The sequence below is a fragment of the Silurus meridionalis genome, chromosome 23 (genome assembly GCF_014805685.1).
Source record: "Silurus meridionalis isolate SWU-2019-XX chromosome 23, ASM1480568v1, whole genome shotgun sequence".
Lineage (NCBI taxonomy): Eukaryota > Metazoa > Chordata > Actinopteri > Siluriformes > Siluridae > Silurus > Silurus meridionalis.
Window position 1 is genome coordinate 24,277,750 of NC_060906.1, and position 16,376 is coordinate 24,294,125.

General features: G+C 36.8%; 1 protein-coding gene across 2 annotated transcripts in view; it reads right to left on the reverse strand.

Annotated features, from left to right (window-relative positions):
- The window catches only part of kif26aa (kinesin family member 26Aa), a 93,199-nt gene that overhangs the window by 73,726 nt on the left and 3,097 nt on the right, over nt 1–16,376 (reverse strand). The window contains exons 1-2 of one of the 2 annotated variants that reach the window (XM_046836740.1): nt 16,112–16,376; nt 13,217–13,453 (exon numbers count right to left, since the gene is read on the reverse strand). The exon at nt 16,112–16,376 is cut by the window's right edge and continues 151 nt beyond it. In XM_046836740.1, coding sequence (XP_046692696.1) covers nt 13,217–13,453; nt 16,112–16,171 — 297 coding nt within the window. In that variant the 5' untranslated portion in view covers nt 16,172–16,376. The remainder of the gene's footprint in view (nt 1–13,216; nt 13,454–16,111) is intronic. The other variant, XM_046836739.1, reaches the window with a different exon arrangement.

Below are 16,376 nucleotides of genomic sequence, written 5' to 3' on the forward strand. Positions count from 1 at the left end.
GTATATTTTAATAATGCTTTATAAAGAGTGGTTGTGTCTGTAAATATTAACAAATCTATCGATCTGTACATTTATGTACATTATAAACTGATATTATTCAAATAAAGCATTTGATTCACTTTTTATTAAAACAGTTTAACAGTATAAATGTTATAATGCATTATAAACCCTGCTCAATATTGTCTATGTTTACTTTATCCATTGAACAATTTCATATATATTCCATGTCTGGCATAATGAATATTTAAATACTTAAACGGTTATTGTAATGCATTATACATTCCTGATATTATGAAGTCATAATGCAGTGTAATAATGATTTATAAAGGTGTATGTCTGTAAATATTAACAAGTCTTAACCTAAAAGATGAAAATAAAAGGTTAAAAAGGAATTATGAAGTATTATGAATGATACAGCATTTTTAATTTGCATTATTTCCCACCTTGTTGTGATGCTTTATAACAGACCAATAGTTTAAATGATATAATGCTTTATAAGCTACGGTCTATGTTATATATGAATGATTTAATCATAGTGCATAGTAAAATGCTATGTATAGTTCATGCCTTGCATAAGTCTGTATACAGATAAATAAATACTTTAACAGGTACTATAATACAATATTTACATTACTAACCTTATGAAGTCATTGTACCATATAATAATGCTTTATAATAGGTTATGTCTGTAAGTGACAAATCTGAGATTGAAATGAGAGGTTAGAAAGTCCCTATGAGTTATTATAAACAATAAAGCATTATCTATTTACATTAATCCCCACCTTGTTGTAATGCTCTATTGCAGTATAACAGTATAAATGGTATAATGCATTATAAACCCTGCTCTATATTGTCTATATTAAATGCTATATGCATTGTAAAAATCTTCATAAATTTCATGTCTGGCACAAGTCTAAATAGCCATAAATACTTAAATAGGTATTATAATGCATTATACATTCCCGACCTTTTGAAGTTACAATGCAGTATAATACTGCTTTTTAAATGTCTTTAAGTATCAACAAATCTAAAAGTGAATTTTTTTTCTGATGCTCTATAACAGAGCAATAGTTGAAATGTTATAATGCATTATAACACCTGCTCTGTATTGTTCATGCTTTATCCATAGTGCGTAGTACAATTTCATGTATGTTTCATGTGTTACATACAGTTAGTCTGTATACATATAAATAAATACTTAAAGAGGCATTATAATGCATTATATATTCACAAGCTTATGAAGTCATTGTACAGGATAATGATGCCTTATAAAGGGTTATGTCTGATGAGGTTAAAGGTTAGGAGGGAATTATGAGGTATTATGAATGATACAGCATTTTCTATTCACATTATTCCCAACCTTTTTGTGATGCTCTATGACAGTACAAACCTTAGTTAAAATGTTATAATGAATTATAAGCCATTGTCTATATTGGCCAGAAGAGTTTAATCCATGCTTTTGGTAAGATGTTTGAGATGAAGGATGGCTCATTGATAGAGGTGTGAACTCTTGTGACACTTGCTGAATTAAGGATAGTGAAACCCCGGCATTGATCTGCTTCACAGCTCACTTATCCTGTCATTCAGTGTTTATTCCTCCCATACCTCTGCATTCAATCCCCCCATCCGTCTCATCTGTCGCTTCTCAATCCCCCCATCTTCCCCAGGCCTTCCTCATCTTCACTCGCGCGCCCATTCCCTCAACCTAATGACAGGCTCTGATGGTAGCAATTACAGACCGCTCCATCTCCCACCTCATTCCTCTTTGTATTCCCTCCATCCATCTCTCACTTCTTTTTGTTAGTTTTGTCACTTCTCAGGGACAATCACTTCTCCGGGAATTTATTTTTTCTCCCTTCCTTTTCTGACCACACAACTTCTCCATTTCTTCAGGCTCTTTCAGGTTTCTTACATTTCCTGAGGTTTTTTTGAACTGAGTGAAAAGAGGCGATGAGATAAATCTGAAATGATGAATCCTCCTCAAATCCACTGCTGGCAGTTATTAAAAGGAATCTGGAGCTCAGCACTGCAGTCACTTTCCTCATTCCGCTCACCACACTTTTCAGTTTTTCACCAACATCCTGGATGTATAACATGTTATGAACACATTATGCATTAATCATTATGCATTACTTATCATACAGACCAAATATGCCTGTGATATGTTTGTATAAATGTCCCTACACAGTAATCATATTCCTGATCTCACCTTCGTGTAAAAAAACTGTAAATGAGCTCAGCATGTCATGTTGCATAATGCATTATAACAACTGGTACACACTGCAGACCAAAATGTTATAATGTATGATCACTTTGTAACACCAGAAACATGAATATAGCAGTCGTAATGCATTATGAATCCTTAACATGCCATTTATAATACCTATATTAGCCTTTATGAATGATAATAACCAGTCATATTACATATACACATTAATTATTTATTCTCATAATGTCAAGATATATAATGATTCGTAACCTGCTAAGTAACACATGAAATATAACACAGCAAACTCTGAAACATTTTTTTATCTCTATTTTTATTATTTTTGTAATTTCAGTTTTTTATTGTATTATTTATTTATTTGTTTGTTTGTTTGTTGGTTGGTTTGTTTAACTTTTTTTATTGTAAACTTAATTTTTTTGTCTTGTTTTTAATATTTGATTCGATTTAATTCGAATTTTCTATTTCTATTTTTTGGAGTTCCATTACATTATTTTTAATATTGTTAATATCTCCCATGATCATGCGTTGATTTTTGTATTTCAATTTTTATTTATAAATTCTATTTTTATTACATCTTGATTGCATTCTATTGTACATTTTTCCATTATTTTCTTGAATTTTATCAATTTTATTTTCATATTCTTTCTATTTTTTTCTTCTGTTTTTTTTTTTGTTACAAATTCCAGTTCATTTAGTGTAGTTCTATTATATATTTTTTATACTTTTTTTTTCTTTTTTTTATTCTACCTTTTTAATTCTTTCACCTTGACTTTTGAACTTCTATTTGCAATTTTATTGTATTTTATTTATAAACTCGGTTAAATTTGTAAGATTTTAATTGTACTCTTTTGTATAAATGATAAGATTTTACTTTCCCAAGTATTCTATCTTTCTTTCTTTCTTTCTTTCTTTCTTTCTTTCTTTCTTTCTTTCTTTCTTTCTTTCTTTCTTCTTTTTAACTGCAAATTCTATTTTTGAATAGAAATTCAGTTGTGTTTCTTTGGATGTATTTCTTTTATTATTTTCTACTCTACTGTTTCATTCCAATCATTTTTTTAACATTTCACCGCATTTTGTACTGAGTATGTTTTTGCATATTACAAATAAAATGTCAATTTGATGCAGGAAGTATTAAATAAGACATATTTATAAAAAGTAGTAGGAGTATAAAAAAGCAGCTTTACAGAGTACAAAAGTTTGTAAGTATAAATTTCAGCATCATATTTTACTTCCTGTGAGTTTACCTGAGATGGTTTGAGAAAGAAACCTTGAGGACCAAAAACTCATTTACGTTACAGTCATTAAAACTCCGTCAATGTTGCGGTTTCCACCTGTTTATATGTATTTATATTGTATATTGAAACTCCAGTATATTGTGTAGAAGATCTCGGTGCAGATCCCCACCCCTGCATCTCGAGCGTCTCTGATGACTGTACGGCCGGCTGATCACTCGCTCCATTACACAGCCCACTTCCTCCACGTGTCTCCACTCCACAGCCTCATCAGTCATCTCAGATTAGCGAGCCGCCGGTGCTCAGGAGTGATGAATGCAAATTTGGGGACTGATCCCCACCCCAGCTGCAGCAGAGCTTCCTGCTCTTCGCTCAACCAAAGGTTACTCTCATTAGTTAGTGTTTGTGAGAAATTGCGCTGGCATCGTGGCCTTTAGTTCAAAGCTAGGTCTTTTATTTATATTTTTCACAAACGATCTGAGGTAGCGTTGAAGAATAGCGAGGTTCCGCAGAGGGAATGCACAAGCAGATTTCATGCTTCAGCGTGCTCTCAGACGAGCTGATTTGCATTTGTCCTGACTGCTGCTTGATTGTTCGACGCTGTGCTCTGGCTTGCAGGTGGATATCATTTATTTATAAATCACTTCGGATTCCTGAAGAAGTGGCGCTTGTCTGCTTTCTTGATAAATGAATACACAAGCAATACGCTGAGCAAACGATTCTGGCGTAACGTCTTCCATATCCATCTACTGTACTGTTTTACATTCACACCACCATCAATTAAGGCTCAGAAGGTCGGGGGTTCAAGCCCCGGTACCACCAGTCTGTCACTCTGGGGGCCCTTCAGCAGGATCCTTAACCCTCTGGTTCATATTTAACATGTTGTTTTCTACTGAACCATGAAATCGTCATTATGGTGATGTTTCCTTAATAGAAGGAGCTGTTTATCCAACATCTTATGGAAGGAGTCTCCAGTTATAGCTGCTGTAGCGTCAGTACAGGAACTCAATCCTTCCCATGATGTCCCAAAACGATAAATGTAGCTATAAATGGTTAAAAATGACTGAGGGATGAAACCCTCATGAACTTTTTGTTATGAAAAAATTATTTGCTTCAATTTCCTAAATTATATTGACTATTAAACATGTAATCTATTTTTGAATATTCTAAATTAAATCATATCACATGATACCCCCCACACACACACACACACACAAACACTCACATTTAGATACACACATTTTTAGACTTTAATATAAACACTATAAAAAGAAAAAATAAATTTCACTGAAATTTCCCTCCTTAAATAAAATCTTTTAAACATTCCACTCTCACTTCCTCTTCATTTACAGATTTTCAAAGATTTATTACATTTTTGGTCATATTGTTTTATTTAAATTGTACTTGTTAATTACATTTTACAGAAAAGGTTTAATTTTTACCAGCTGTTGGGTTTAGAGTTTAATTACAGTCCAGAAACTCATTCCAATGAGGAAACCCTGAATGGATGGATGGATGGATGGATGGATGGATGGATGGATGGATGGATGGATGGCTGAATAAAATGATGAATAAATGGATGAATGGATGAATGGATGGATAATTGGATGTAAAACTGATAGATAAGTTGATAGATTGCAGATGGATGGATAGATGGATGGATGAATGGAATAATTGATGGATAGATAAATGGATGGCTGGATAGATGAATGCATGGATAAATAAATAAATGGATATATTGATGGAATTAGGATGGAAGGATGGATGGATGGATGGATGGATGGATGGATGGATGGATGGATGGATGGATGGATGGATAAGTAAATGAATAGTTCCTCAGTAGAACTTAGGAGGATTTTGGAGATGTTTAATATCTGCTCATGTATTTTTTAAAACATTGTGCCTTTCTACTGAATTAATCAACATCCGAGTGGAGTGATGGAGCAGAGCTACACTTATCCCCCTGATCTCACCCTCAGAGAAGCTCTGAAAGTAAATGAGTTTTTCTGAACTCACTGATAACCTGAGAAACCTGATTTATATAGAAATGTACAGTGGTCCCCCGGTTATCGAACTTAATTCGTCCCTTAAAACCGTTCGAAATCCGATATGTTCGAAAACCGGACCTAAATATTCCATAAGATATAATGGAAAACCAATTAATCCGTTCCCGAACTCCACCAATACCCAATAATTAACCATTTTTTCCTGTTTTTAGCCGTAATAATAGTCAGGAATCCCCCTGCCACGCCCCCTACGGTGGTTGTCATACCTCGGTGCTTCAGGGAATGCCCTGTTCCCCCGCCCACATTGAGCTCATCGCAATCGGGCTTCCTCCGTAAAGCACCGTGAATATTATTTATGGACTGCCTTTTGCCGGATTATCCCGATCTCTGCGGGTATTTTGTGTTGGCTCGGTAAAAGTATAAATTAACAACCTTACAAGAGTAAGAAACAAAATGATTACTGTACTTACCGCTAAATATCACTAATATTGTTTACAAACAGAAGTTGAGATAGATGCTTACTCAGCGATGGTTAAAGCGGAAGCAGTTTCTTCCCCTCGCGCTGGGTTGGGCAGCGTGGGTGGCGTTCGATAACTGGAACTTTGTTCGTTCACCGGACCGAAATTTTGTTCGGAAAACCGTTTGCTAACCGGAATGTTCGATATCTGAGCCGTTCGATAACCGGGGGACCACTGTATATAGAAATGAAACGTGAGCTTATATATTTAAATATCCTGATTTGCAGAGGCAGCTGCATCTTCTGACCAGTCACGACCCAGAACCCAACACCTCTGTCATGTCATGCCTAAAAAAATGAATAAAACATTGTCTAGGAACATTCTTACAACTTTTACTTCATTATACGTGTCGGGAGACATTCATATTCATGAGCATGCTAATTAGGACACACCCCCACGCCTGCTGTATACCCTGATTGGCTCAGAAAATCCACTAACACAGCAATCTTATTGCTAACAGCTAGCTAGCAAATTAGCTCGCATCAGTCTCAGGACACGTGAAATTATTAAACAACCTTTGGAAAGGTAATGTTGCCATAGCAACCACAATGTCATTGATTTATAGCGTTTATTTCTGTGTGTACAATTTTCACAGCACGTCATCCTCTTCTGAAAACAAGATTGGTGTGAAAGTGTAAAAAATTGAACAAGACCACTAACCGATGTTGCCCCGCCCCTAAGTGAGTTTTATATAGAATAGAATTTCAATTCGAATCTACTGTTTCTAACGAGTACATTTCAGATCCTGTCTCTATCCTCCAGATACTCGGTCAGAAGAAAAAGTTGTGGTCTTTAAACACGTTCTCATTTCAGGCTCAGGTTTTTCCCTCAGCACGTACGAAGAGTCGGCACTCAGTCAGAAGGTTAGAAGGTCAACGCTTGGTGAAAACAAGTCCTGCTGAGAGATAACTTGAAACAAGCGGAGACAATCTGAGACCTTGCTGAAGGTGTTTGGCGTTCGCTTGAGTTTCTTCACGCACCTCGTGTCTCATAAACCCTGGTCACGTTGTGTGATCATGTCGCTGAGACAGCAGAGATACAGCCATGTTTAAATTCTCATCACACATCAGCATCTCCTTCCCCAAAAACACCTCCACCTCCAACACCTGCAAAGATCTCCTTTACTTCACCATCCTCATAAACCTCATCAACCTTATAAACCTCTCAAACTGCACTATATACCTTTTACTTATTTTTTTACATTTGTATTTATATTTTAACACCTAATTTGCATTTAGCTTTAATCTTTGGATCTTTTTTTTATTTTATTTTACTGTATATTAATCTTTATTTTTACTACTACTACTTATAATACTAATAATAATACTAATAATGATAAAAGCAGGATAATTCAATAAACAATTTGTTTGTTAGTTTGTTTATTAGTAATACTACTACTAATATTAATGATAATAATAGTTGCATGATTTAAATAAAAAAAGGTATTATTATAAAGAATAATTACAAAAATTATTATTATACATTTACAATTATAATAGATTAATTATTATTATTATTTTTTATTATTATGTATTTTTTTTCCACGTACGTTGCATTTGACATAGTGCAGATACGCAGCTCAGAGCAGAGAGTCTGAGTGTGGATGGACGTCTTGGCTGAATCAGAGGAATGGAAGTTTATCCTCTCGACTGGTTATGAGAATTGTATTTAAATATTTACTCACAGAGAATATTGTTTTGAGTAAACGATGCGATGAACCACAAGGGGGCGCTCTGAAAACACCTAATTTACTACAATGATCATGTTCCTCCCTATGCACCTGTTTATCAGATCAGAACTGATTTCTCTCATGGTGGAGACCAGACTTGTTTAGATACCCCTGGAAGAACCTTGAGGGAGACAAAGGTGCTTGATGAACATTTCATTCAATATTTAGTCTTCATTATAATAAGCTCCACACATCTGGGAAGATGTTTCACCAGATATTGTGGAGATTTATTTAGACACATGGGTGTTAGTAAAGTCAGGGACTGATGTAGGTGAGAAGGTGAGGAGGCCTGGGGTGTAGTCAGCATTTACATTCATCCCAAAGGTGTTATAGCAGGAGATCTTCCTAAAGTTCAAGTGAAGAAAAAATGAATGCTCCTGCATCCAAACAATTGTGTGCTTCCAGATTTGTTGTAACAGTTTGGAATAGAACCACATATAACTTGAAAGGTTTGGTGTCCGAATACTATCCTGCATTCCTACACTGCCCCCCCTGGTGGCTTGGAGGATCTAAACACCTGATTATACAGTAGATAACAATTCTACTAATTACAGAACTGAAATATTACTAAATCATCAAATTATCTTTATTACAAAATGAGTTTACTGATGAACATATCTGATGTTCCAAAACTCTCCACGCTTCTGCAGCAATCCTTCTCTACAAACCAATTTCCAGCGTTTTCCGCCTCAGTGAGACGAGTGTGTGAAGGTGCCAGTGTGCCTCAGGATCACGTAAAATAAATCTTCTCCTAGAGAGCATGAGGAGCATCGAGGGCACTCGCAAGAAAAAAACAGCAAAAGCCACTCAAACTGCTCTTCATGCAGGACTTCATGCGTCTCAGCACAGCGTCTGAAGTTGGTGTGGAGATTCAGGAGGAAAGCTGAGCGTTTCATCCGACACTCTTCAGATATACATGTCCTGAGTTTCTGAATTCTCTACTGTTGCTGAGGATTCCATTATTACCAGCAGCTTTCAGGAAAAAAATCAATTTAAAACTATTTTATTATTTTATATTGTTACTGAGAGAGAGAGAGAGAGAGAGAGAGAGAGTGAGAGAGAGAATATATAGATAGATAGATAGATAGATAGATAGATAGATAGATAGATAGATAGATAGATAGATAGATAGATAGATAGATAGATAGATAGATAGATGATAGATAGATAGATAGAAAATGTAAATATAAGAAAGAAAGAAAGAAAGAAAGAAAGAAAGAAAGAAAGAAAGAAAGAAAGAAAGAACTATGATGAAGCATATCAAAGCCTCTGGGCTTTAGAACAGATCAGACAGATCAGACAGAGGGACAAACAGAGCAGACAGACTGGCAGTCCGACATATTAGACAGACAGACAGACAGACAGACAGACAGATCAGCAAGACAGTTTAGACAGACAGACAGATCAGACAGACAGACAGATCAGAAAGACAGACAGAGAGACAGACAGATCAGACAGACAGAGAGACAGAGAGACAGACAGACAGACAGATAGACAGATAGATAGATAGATAGATAGATAGATAGATAGATAGATAGATAGATAGATAGATAGATAGATAGATAGATAGATAGATAGATAGACCATTATTTATACCATGAATGAACAAAAACAAACTCTGAGAATTACAACAGAAACCTGAATTACAGACAGTGGGTATGGGGGTATGGTTCTCTCCATATTCAGAATCAATCAGTGAAGTTTAATGGCAATAAAAACTGGTATTGTTTTAAACTCATCTCACAGGAGATCATTTCATTTCCATTCCTGCAAATTCATCATTACATTTTTGTATAAATGCCTAAAGCTGTTGTTTTTTTGAGATCACGTCTGCGTTACGAACAGCGTCGTTACTGATGCTTTAATTACAGGAGTGAGAAACACATTGGATTCTTCTGTTCAGAAATAAATCTCTCGCCTTTTGTCTGCGAGTGCACTTAAAGCTCTTTCAGCGAGATAAGCGTCCATGGAGAGAAATGATGGTGTCTGGGGATGACAGCGTATTTGTGTTATAAAGTGGCTGGAGAAGCTTTATCTAGGTTTGCGTAAAGACTCGGTGCTTTCACTGTGACACTTTATAAGTGCTGTGTGTTTCTATCAGATCGTCTGATCTGTCCGATCCGTCTTACTGCTGAGAGACTGGAGCGAATCCACTGAGATGTCTGACTTTTACACCATATTTTAGGTGTTTACTGGAGAGGGAATGAAACATATGGACATTGAAACATCATAAAAAACATTTGAGCTGAAATGAATGCATTCCCAAGTTTATTTCAACCTGCAACCTAAAAGCCTGGTTTCCTTAATACATACCCAGAGTTGTGAAAACAATGCCCTGAAATGTTCTCCTAACGCATCTATATGCTTCCTGAGCTTCGAGCCAGATATTTAAGAGTACATTTCCTTGACATTACTACAAAGCCAGCACTCCTCCACAAGGGCTTCGAGGAAGGGGCGTGTTTTTTTCTACAGCATTGAAAACTGGAACAAAATGATCAAGAAACATGGAAGAGCACCACAAGGCTGTAGATTTTATAGTAGATAGATCCTCTTTTAGTTTATCACAAATACATCAAACTCCACGTGTGGGATGGAGTTAAACTTTATCACACATTTTAGACTTCATCACAGACGTGTTAAACCTCATCACAGACGTGTTAAACCTCATCACGGACGTGTTATACTTAATCACAGACGCATTATACTTAATCACAGACGTGTTAAACCTCATCACAGACGCGTTATACTTAATCACAGACGTGTTAAACGTCATCACAGACGTGTTAAACTTAATCATAGACATCTTATACTTCATCACAGACATTTGAAACTTTGACAGACGTGTTATAAGTCATCAAAGACATGTTAAACGTCATCACGTTATAATGCATCACATCATGACATCATCATATACACATTATGACACCGTGATAAACACATCATGACCTTATCATGAACACATCATGATATCAGACATATCTAATGCCATCATAGTCATGATATCACAGACGTCATACGTCATCACAGACACATCGTGGCATCTCAGACATACAAAGTTTAGGATTTATAGGATGTTATAAGCTTTTCGAGCAGTATATCAGAGGGAGTGTGCAGGTGATCTTTGGTAATTGTAATTATTCTTAGCTTTCACTCGAACCCTGATTACGAAACATACAGCATGAAAGTCCAGTCCATTTCATCATGATGGATGAAGGACTCGTACCATTGTGGTGTAAAATGGACCGTGTTTTTTATTTCCTATATTTCCTGATCTGTATCTATTCAGAATGACACAATGAAGCCTCAACAACGACACGTGGGAGTGTAACATGACTCTCGTCTAGAACTCCCTAATCACAGCGTCTTTCCTCAATGACACGCCCAGCTGCTCACGTTTCTGTATCTCAGCACTTTTCCTGACCGTGACCGCACGGTGGTAGTCATCACTCACAATTCGTACCGTCATAAAATGATGCTGAGTAGGTCACCTCCGTCGCCTGGCTATCATTCACACACACACACACACACACACACACACACACACACACACACACACACACACACACGTCCGATATGTAATCCAAACTAATGGCCTTACAAACTGTTTCCCATAAACAGTGATCTGAGTCTGGAGCGGCTGTAAGTCACAGAGGACGGACGTTAACTCGGATGCGTTCCCTGAAGAGGAAACGTCTGGAATTGAATAAAGAGCTGACCTTCCAGTGACTGTACACCATGTAAACTGGTTACCTTCACACTCCAATTCAATTCTCTCAAATTCCGGGCGCTGATTGGACAACAAATGATGACTAGATGAATCATAATACACTGGATGAGAGTTTAATTCCTGGTCTACCAGGGGGAGGTGGTTTAAGGTATTGGACTTTGGGTCTGAAGGTCTTCATTTCAAACGTTATCCACACCAAGCAGCCAGTTGTGGGCCCCTAAGCAAGGCCCTTAACCCCATAGCTACTCAGCTGGATAAAAAATATCAATAAGTCACTCTGTATAAGGCCAAATCTCTGTATATCTGGGGCTTGCCAAATCTCTGTATATCTACTTTGGTGCTGGTAGCTCAGGGGTTAATGAAGGTCCTGAGTTTAAATCCCAGCCACATCATGCTGGGCCCCTGAGCAAGGCCCTTAAGCCCATAGCTGCTCAATTGTATGAATAAGATAACTGTAAGTCGCTCTGGATAAGGGCATCTTCCACATGCCATAAATGTACTTTGGAATGTGGTAGTTTAGTGGTTAAGGAAGGTGATGAGCTCAAATCCTCGCCACACCAAGCTGCCACTCCTGGGCCCCCGGAGCAAGGCCCTTAACCCCATATCTGCTGTATTAATAAGACAAAGGTAAGTCACTCTGTATAATGGCATCTGCCAAATATTTGTATATCTACCTTGGTGGTATATTTACTATACTCTAATTAACATGCACAAATATTGATGCTTTATGCAAATGTATGTTTATTATTTGTGAAAATAAACTCAACATAGAGCACGAGGACAAAATGTATTTGTAAATGTTTTTAAAGTAATGCTGGTGTTTTAAATGACGTAAATCTCCCGGACACCAAACGGAACTTTCGCTATGTTTCCACACGGACGCTTTTAATTGCCGGATGTGCGGGTTTGAGACTCGGCGCATCAGTAAAACAAATGTGTAGTGATTAAAAATGGATTTGAAGTGGAGTTGATGTATTTTTTTTGATGATATCTGAGTAAAGAAAGGATGGCGTGAATAAACGTGCGTTGTGCTGAAGGCTTTAATTTCACCTCTCATATATTTATTGATTTATATTTTTATTAAAAATGCTCAAACGAGTGTCGTTAAAATGAATTTGCGTATATCCGTATTTTTATTCTTCTACACTGCCTTGCCTCATAGACTATCGTTTGATGGGTGATTCTATAGATGAATCATGAAGTCTTCACACATCTCATACCTACGTTTGTTAGCTTCATGACACGTGTGATTGATGACAGATCGATCTTATATAAATGAAATTGTGTGAAGAAGGCATGATGGAGGTCTTCTGGAGCTTTTCATTACATTTTTTTAAGCACTTTCTTCGTGTAAAGCTCTCCACACTGAGAGTTTGAGGACGAGGGAACTTTTGACATCACAGTGTTTGGACATGTTCATACCACTGTCTGGAACACTTACAGAAATCTGTAAGCTCAGGATCTCTGAGCAAGAACATGAGCTCACCCTGACAGCCCTCTACTCATCTCCTCATCACAATCCATCCCATCGTCCCTCTTCAATAGCATGCATGTATTGTATTTGGATGGAAAGATAAAAAACAAAGCCAAGCCCATGCCCCCATGATGGAAAAAAACACGATTTACAGAAAACTTTGCAGAAACTGGAGATTCGTTCAATAATTGTTGAAGAAATCTGTCTATTTGTGGTATGTTTGAGCAGACCGTTCACCCCAGCATGACCTGTTGCTTATCTTATCCGTCAAAGCGAGAGCGAGAAATTGGTTTAATGACGAACCTTTCGAGCGCCGGCTTCGGCCAGAGCCAGCGCCTGCCTGTGAAGTTGGTTGGTGATGATGTGACATCTCTGACACGCCCTCGCTGGGCCGAGCTCCCGCACCGAGACCGACACCGACCCGGCGCCCTCCGGATTCGGACGCCGGCCGCACTGGATCTCATCAGCCGAGTGGAGCTTTTTCCTGGGGCTGAGTCGGCCATAATGCGGCGACTCTTTACGCTCCGAGCCTTCGAGGACCTGATGCAGGAACAGAAACAGAGGTGTAGAAGATGCATAGATAATAATCAGTGTTTCTCCCCTTTTCTTTTCCATAAAGATTCTGAGATACCAGTGATCCTGTCTCCCTCAAACTCCTTGAAGCTGCTCCTTAAAGCTGCTCAGGATGGCTTCACATGATCCATGAGATGACCATGAAGGGTTCCACTCAAGAACCATCAAGATGGACAGTAATTAATGCAAACATTTTGCTACAATGGCTTGGGGCTACAGCTGATACGAACAGCTGATAAACAACGAGGGAACAAAAATGAATATCCAGTGATTAGATTCCCTTTTGATTCTGGTTCCTTTCTACGTTTCTTCCTCACATCACCTCAGGGAGGCGCTGTGACTTTTAAAGGTTTTGATGGCTTGCTCATTAGAGATAAATGGAGATAAATGGAGGCATGTATGATGTTTACATTTATATTCGTATCATATTTATTTCTGCACTCGTAAAATCGCTACACAAATAAAAACAATTGAACTGATATTTTTTACACTCATCCCACACATGCAATTCGGTTCTTCACCTGTTTGACCAAACCCTGGATTATTGTTAACTAAGGAAGGTGATGGAAACACTTGTGCACCTTCTCATTCATGCAATCGTCCAATCATTTACTGCAGCAGAACAACGCGAAGCAGTGGTGCACAAAGTACACAAAGCATGTAGCTGAGTAAAAGTAGATCCACTCAGTAAAATGTGGAAAAGTTTCCCTTTAAACGTAAATAAAAGTACCAAAGTTTTTGCATTTAAATGTACTTAAGTATCCAAAGTAGTGATTTATTATAACAATAATGTTCCTATTATCATTTTTATCCCAAGACTCTTCACTTAATCATCTCAGTTTATGTGTAAAGACTCGAATGTGACTCTCAGCACACTGATCTATTAATAGAATGATATTAATGACTCAAACACTGATTAATTTCTATTACAATGATCATGAAACCAAAACCTTCTTTTCAACTACATAAAAAAAAAATCACACAAATAAAACCATGGGTGTGGCGTCGAGTTCGAGTCAGGAGTAGAGCTGCAACAGCTGATGAAATAATGAAATCCAGTGAAACACGGGAGCATTTTGTGTTAAACACAACAAAGAAGACTGTAACCTGCAAGTTATGTGAAGCGGAGATTGTGTGAGATGGAAGTACCACAGTGATGCACAGGAAAAGGAAACACACTGGAGTTACGGATGAAGGTGAAACACGGGGAAAAGAAACTCTATAATCGTGTGAAAATGGTGTTCTTGTGTAAACTGTGTGTTTGTATCTTCGGGACTCGCCAGCATCAGGTTGCGCGATCGGGTCGCTCGGGACACAGTGATGATTCAATTAAAACGGTGCGAACAAACACCTAATCTAAACGCAGTAAATACCAGCAGCAGTAAACGATCGCTGTTGTGTTTGCAGCATTTCTCCGTTTATTCTCTTTTTATAGCATGTGTCTCGTTTATATTAATGTGTTTAATATATTTCATTTATGCACATGTCGTTGAAACATTCTACAAATTTCTATTCATTATATTGTAGATGCTCATGTCTTCACAACTGAACCAAATCTCTGTGTATTTGTCAAACAAAAAATGTCAAAATGAAGATATTTTATATGTAATTTTTTGGAGAATGTTTGTCAACTTGCCATCTGCAATTATCATTAAACACAAAATAAATGATTTTTTTTATTTTTTCTTTAACAGAAAGAGTGAAATGTTTAAAGGAGAAATCCCACGTTCACTCCTCAGCAAGCAGCTACGATAAACTTCAAAATGTCTGAATTATAGATAATTTAACTCAATATGTGGCTTTTGCATTTTTTAAAACTACAAAATTAAAATTAATTTCAACATAAATACCCTGAATTCATGTTTTATATGGTTACAGTATAATAAGCAAAACATCCAATAATAATATTTTTTTATTTTTATCTGATTCGTCAATAAATCGAAGAAAAAAAGAATCGATTATCAAAATAATCCTTATTTGCAGCCCTGATCAGGAGTTTCTTCATCATGTATTCCTCTCTAAATGTTCTGCTTGCTGATGAACTGAAAAACAAGTCTGAAAAAAGAAGTTGCTCTGTGTTTTCCTCCAAACAAAAATCCAAAACAAGTGACAGAGATACAGAAGATACAGAGGGAAACGCAACATCTTCCAACCCATGCAGAGCAGATCCTCATGAATTTGGGGATGAAGCACATTTGAGTCCATAAAAGTCCAATTAATAGATTATTTGAATGTAAAAATGATTTATTATGTAACAGGTTCCAGCCATAAGGTGAAGATATTGAGTTTAAACAGCATCATGAAACGTTGAATTTATGGGTTTTTTTAACAAATATATTGCGTAATATCATTCTTTTTCCTGACATCAAAATTTATTGGAGTAGAGTTTTAAAGTCGCATCATTCTGTCAAAATGTACAAAATATCACACCTCATTTAGATCTTCAGATGAAGATCTTCATATGAGGAGCTAAAAGTTGTATTGATCAATTATTAAGAGGAGCAAACAAAATAATAACTCAATAGAAGGAAATTTCCTTCGAACATTTTTAACAAATTACTCAGTACACTGACTCTCTCTCTCTCTCTCTCTCTCTCTCTCTCTCTCTCTCTCTCTCTCTCTTACCGTAAATCTCCTGTAATCCACTTTCCGTCCTGCAGCAGAAATCCGATCTCTTTGGTCCATCTTTTTTTTTTTAACTCAGAGGTGCCAAAACATTTGCTCAAGAGAGAAGTACATAAAACTTGATGAAAACTTGGAGTGATGCAGGAGAGAAGAGAAGCTCTGCTCAGTTTAACTCTCTTCTTTAAATCTTCAATAATCAGTCATTAATAACTGATATCAATTAACTGTGACGTCATAATTGGACATAAAAAAAAATGAATGTATT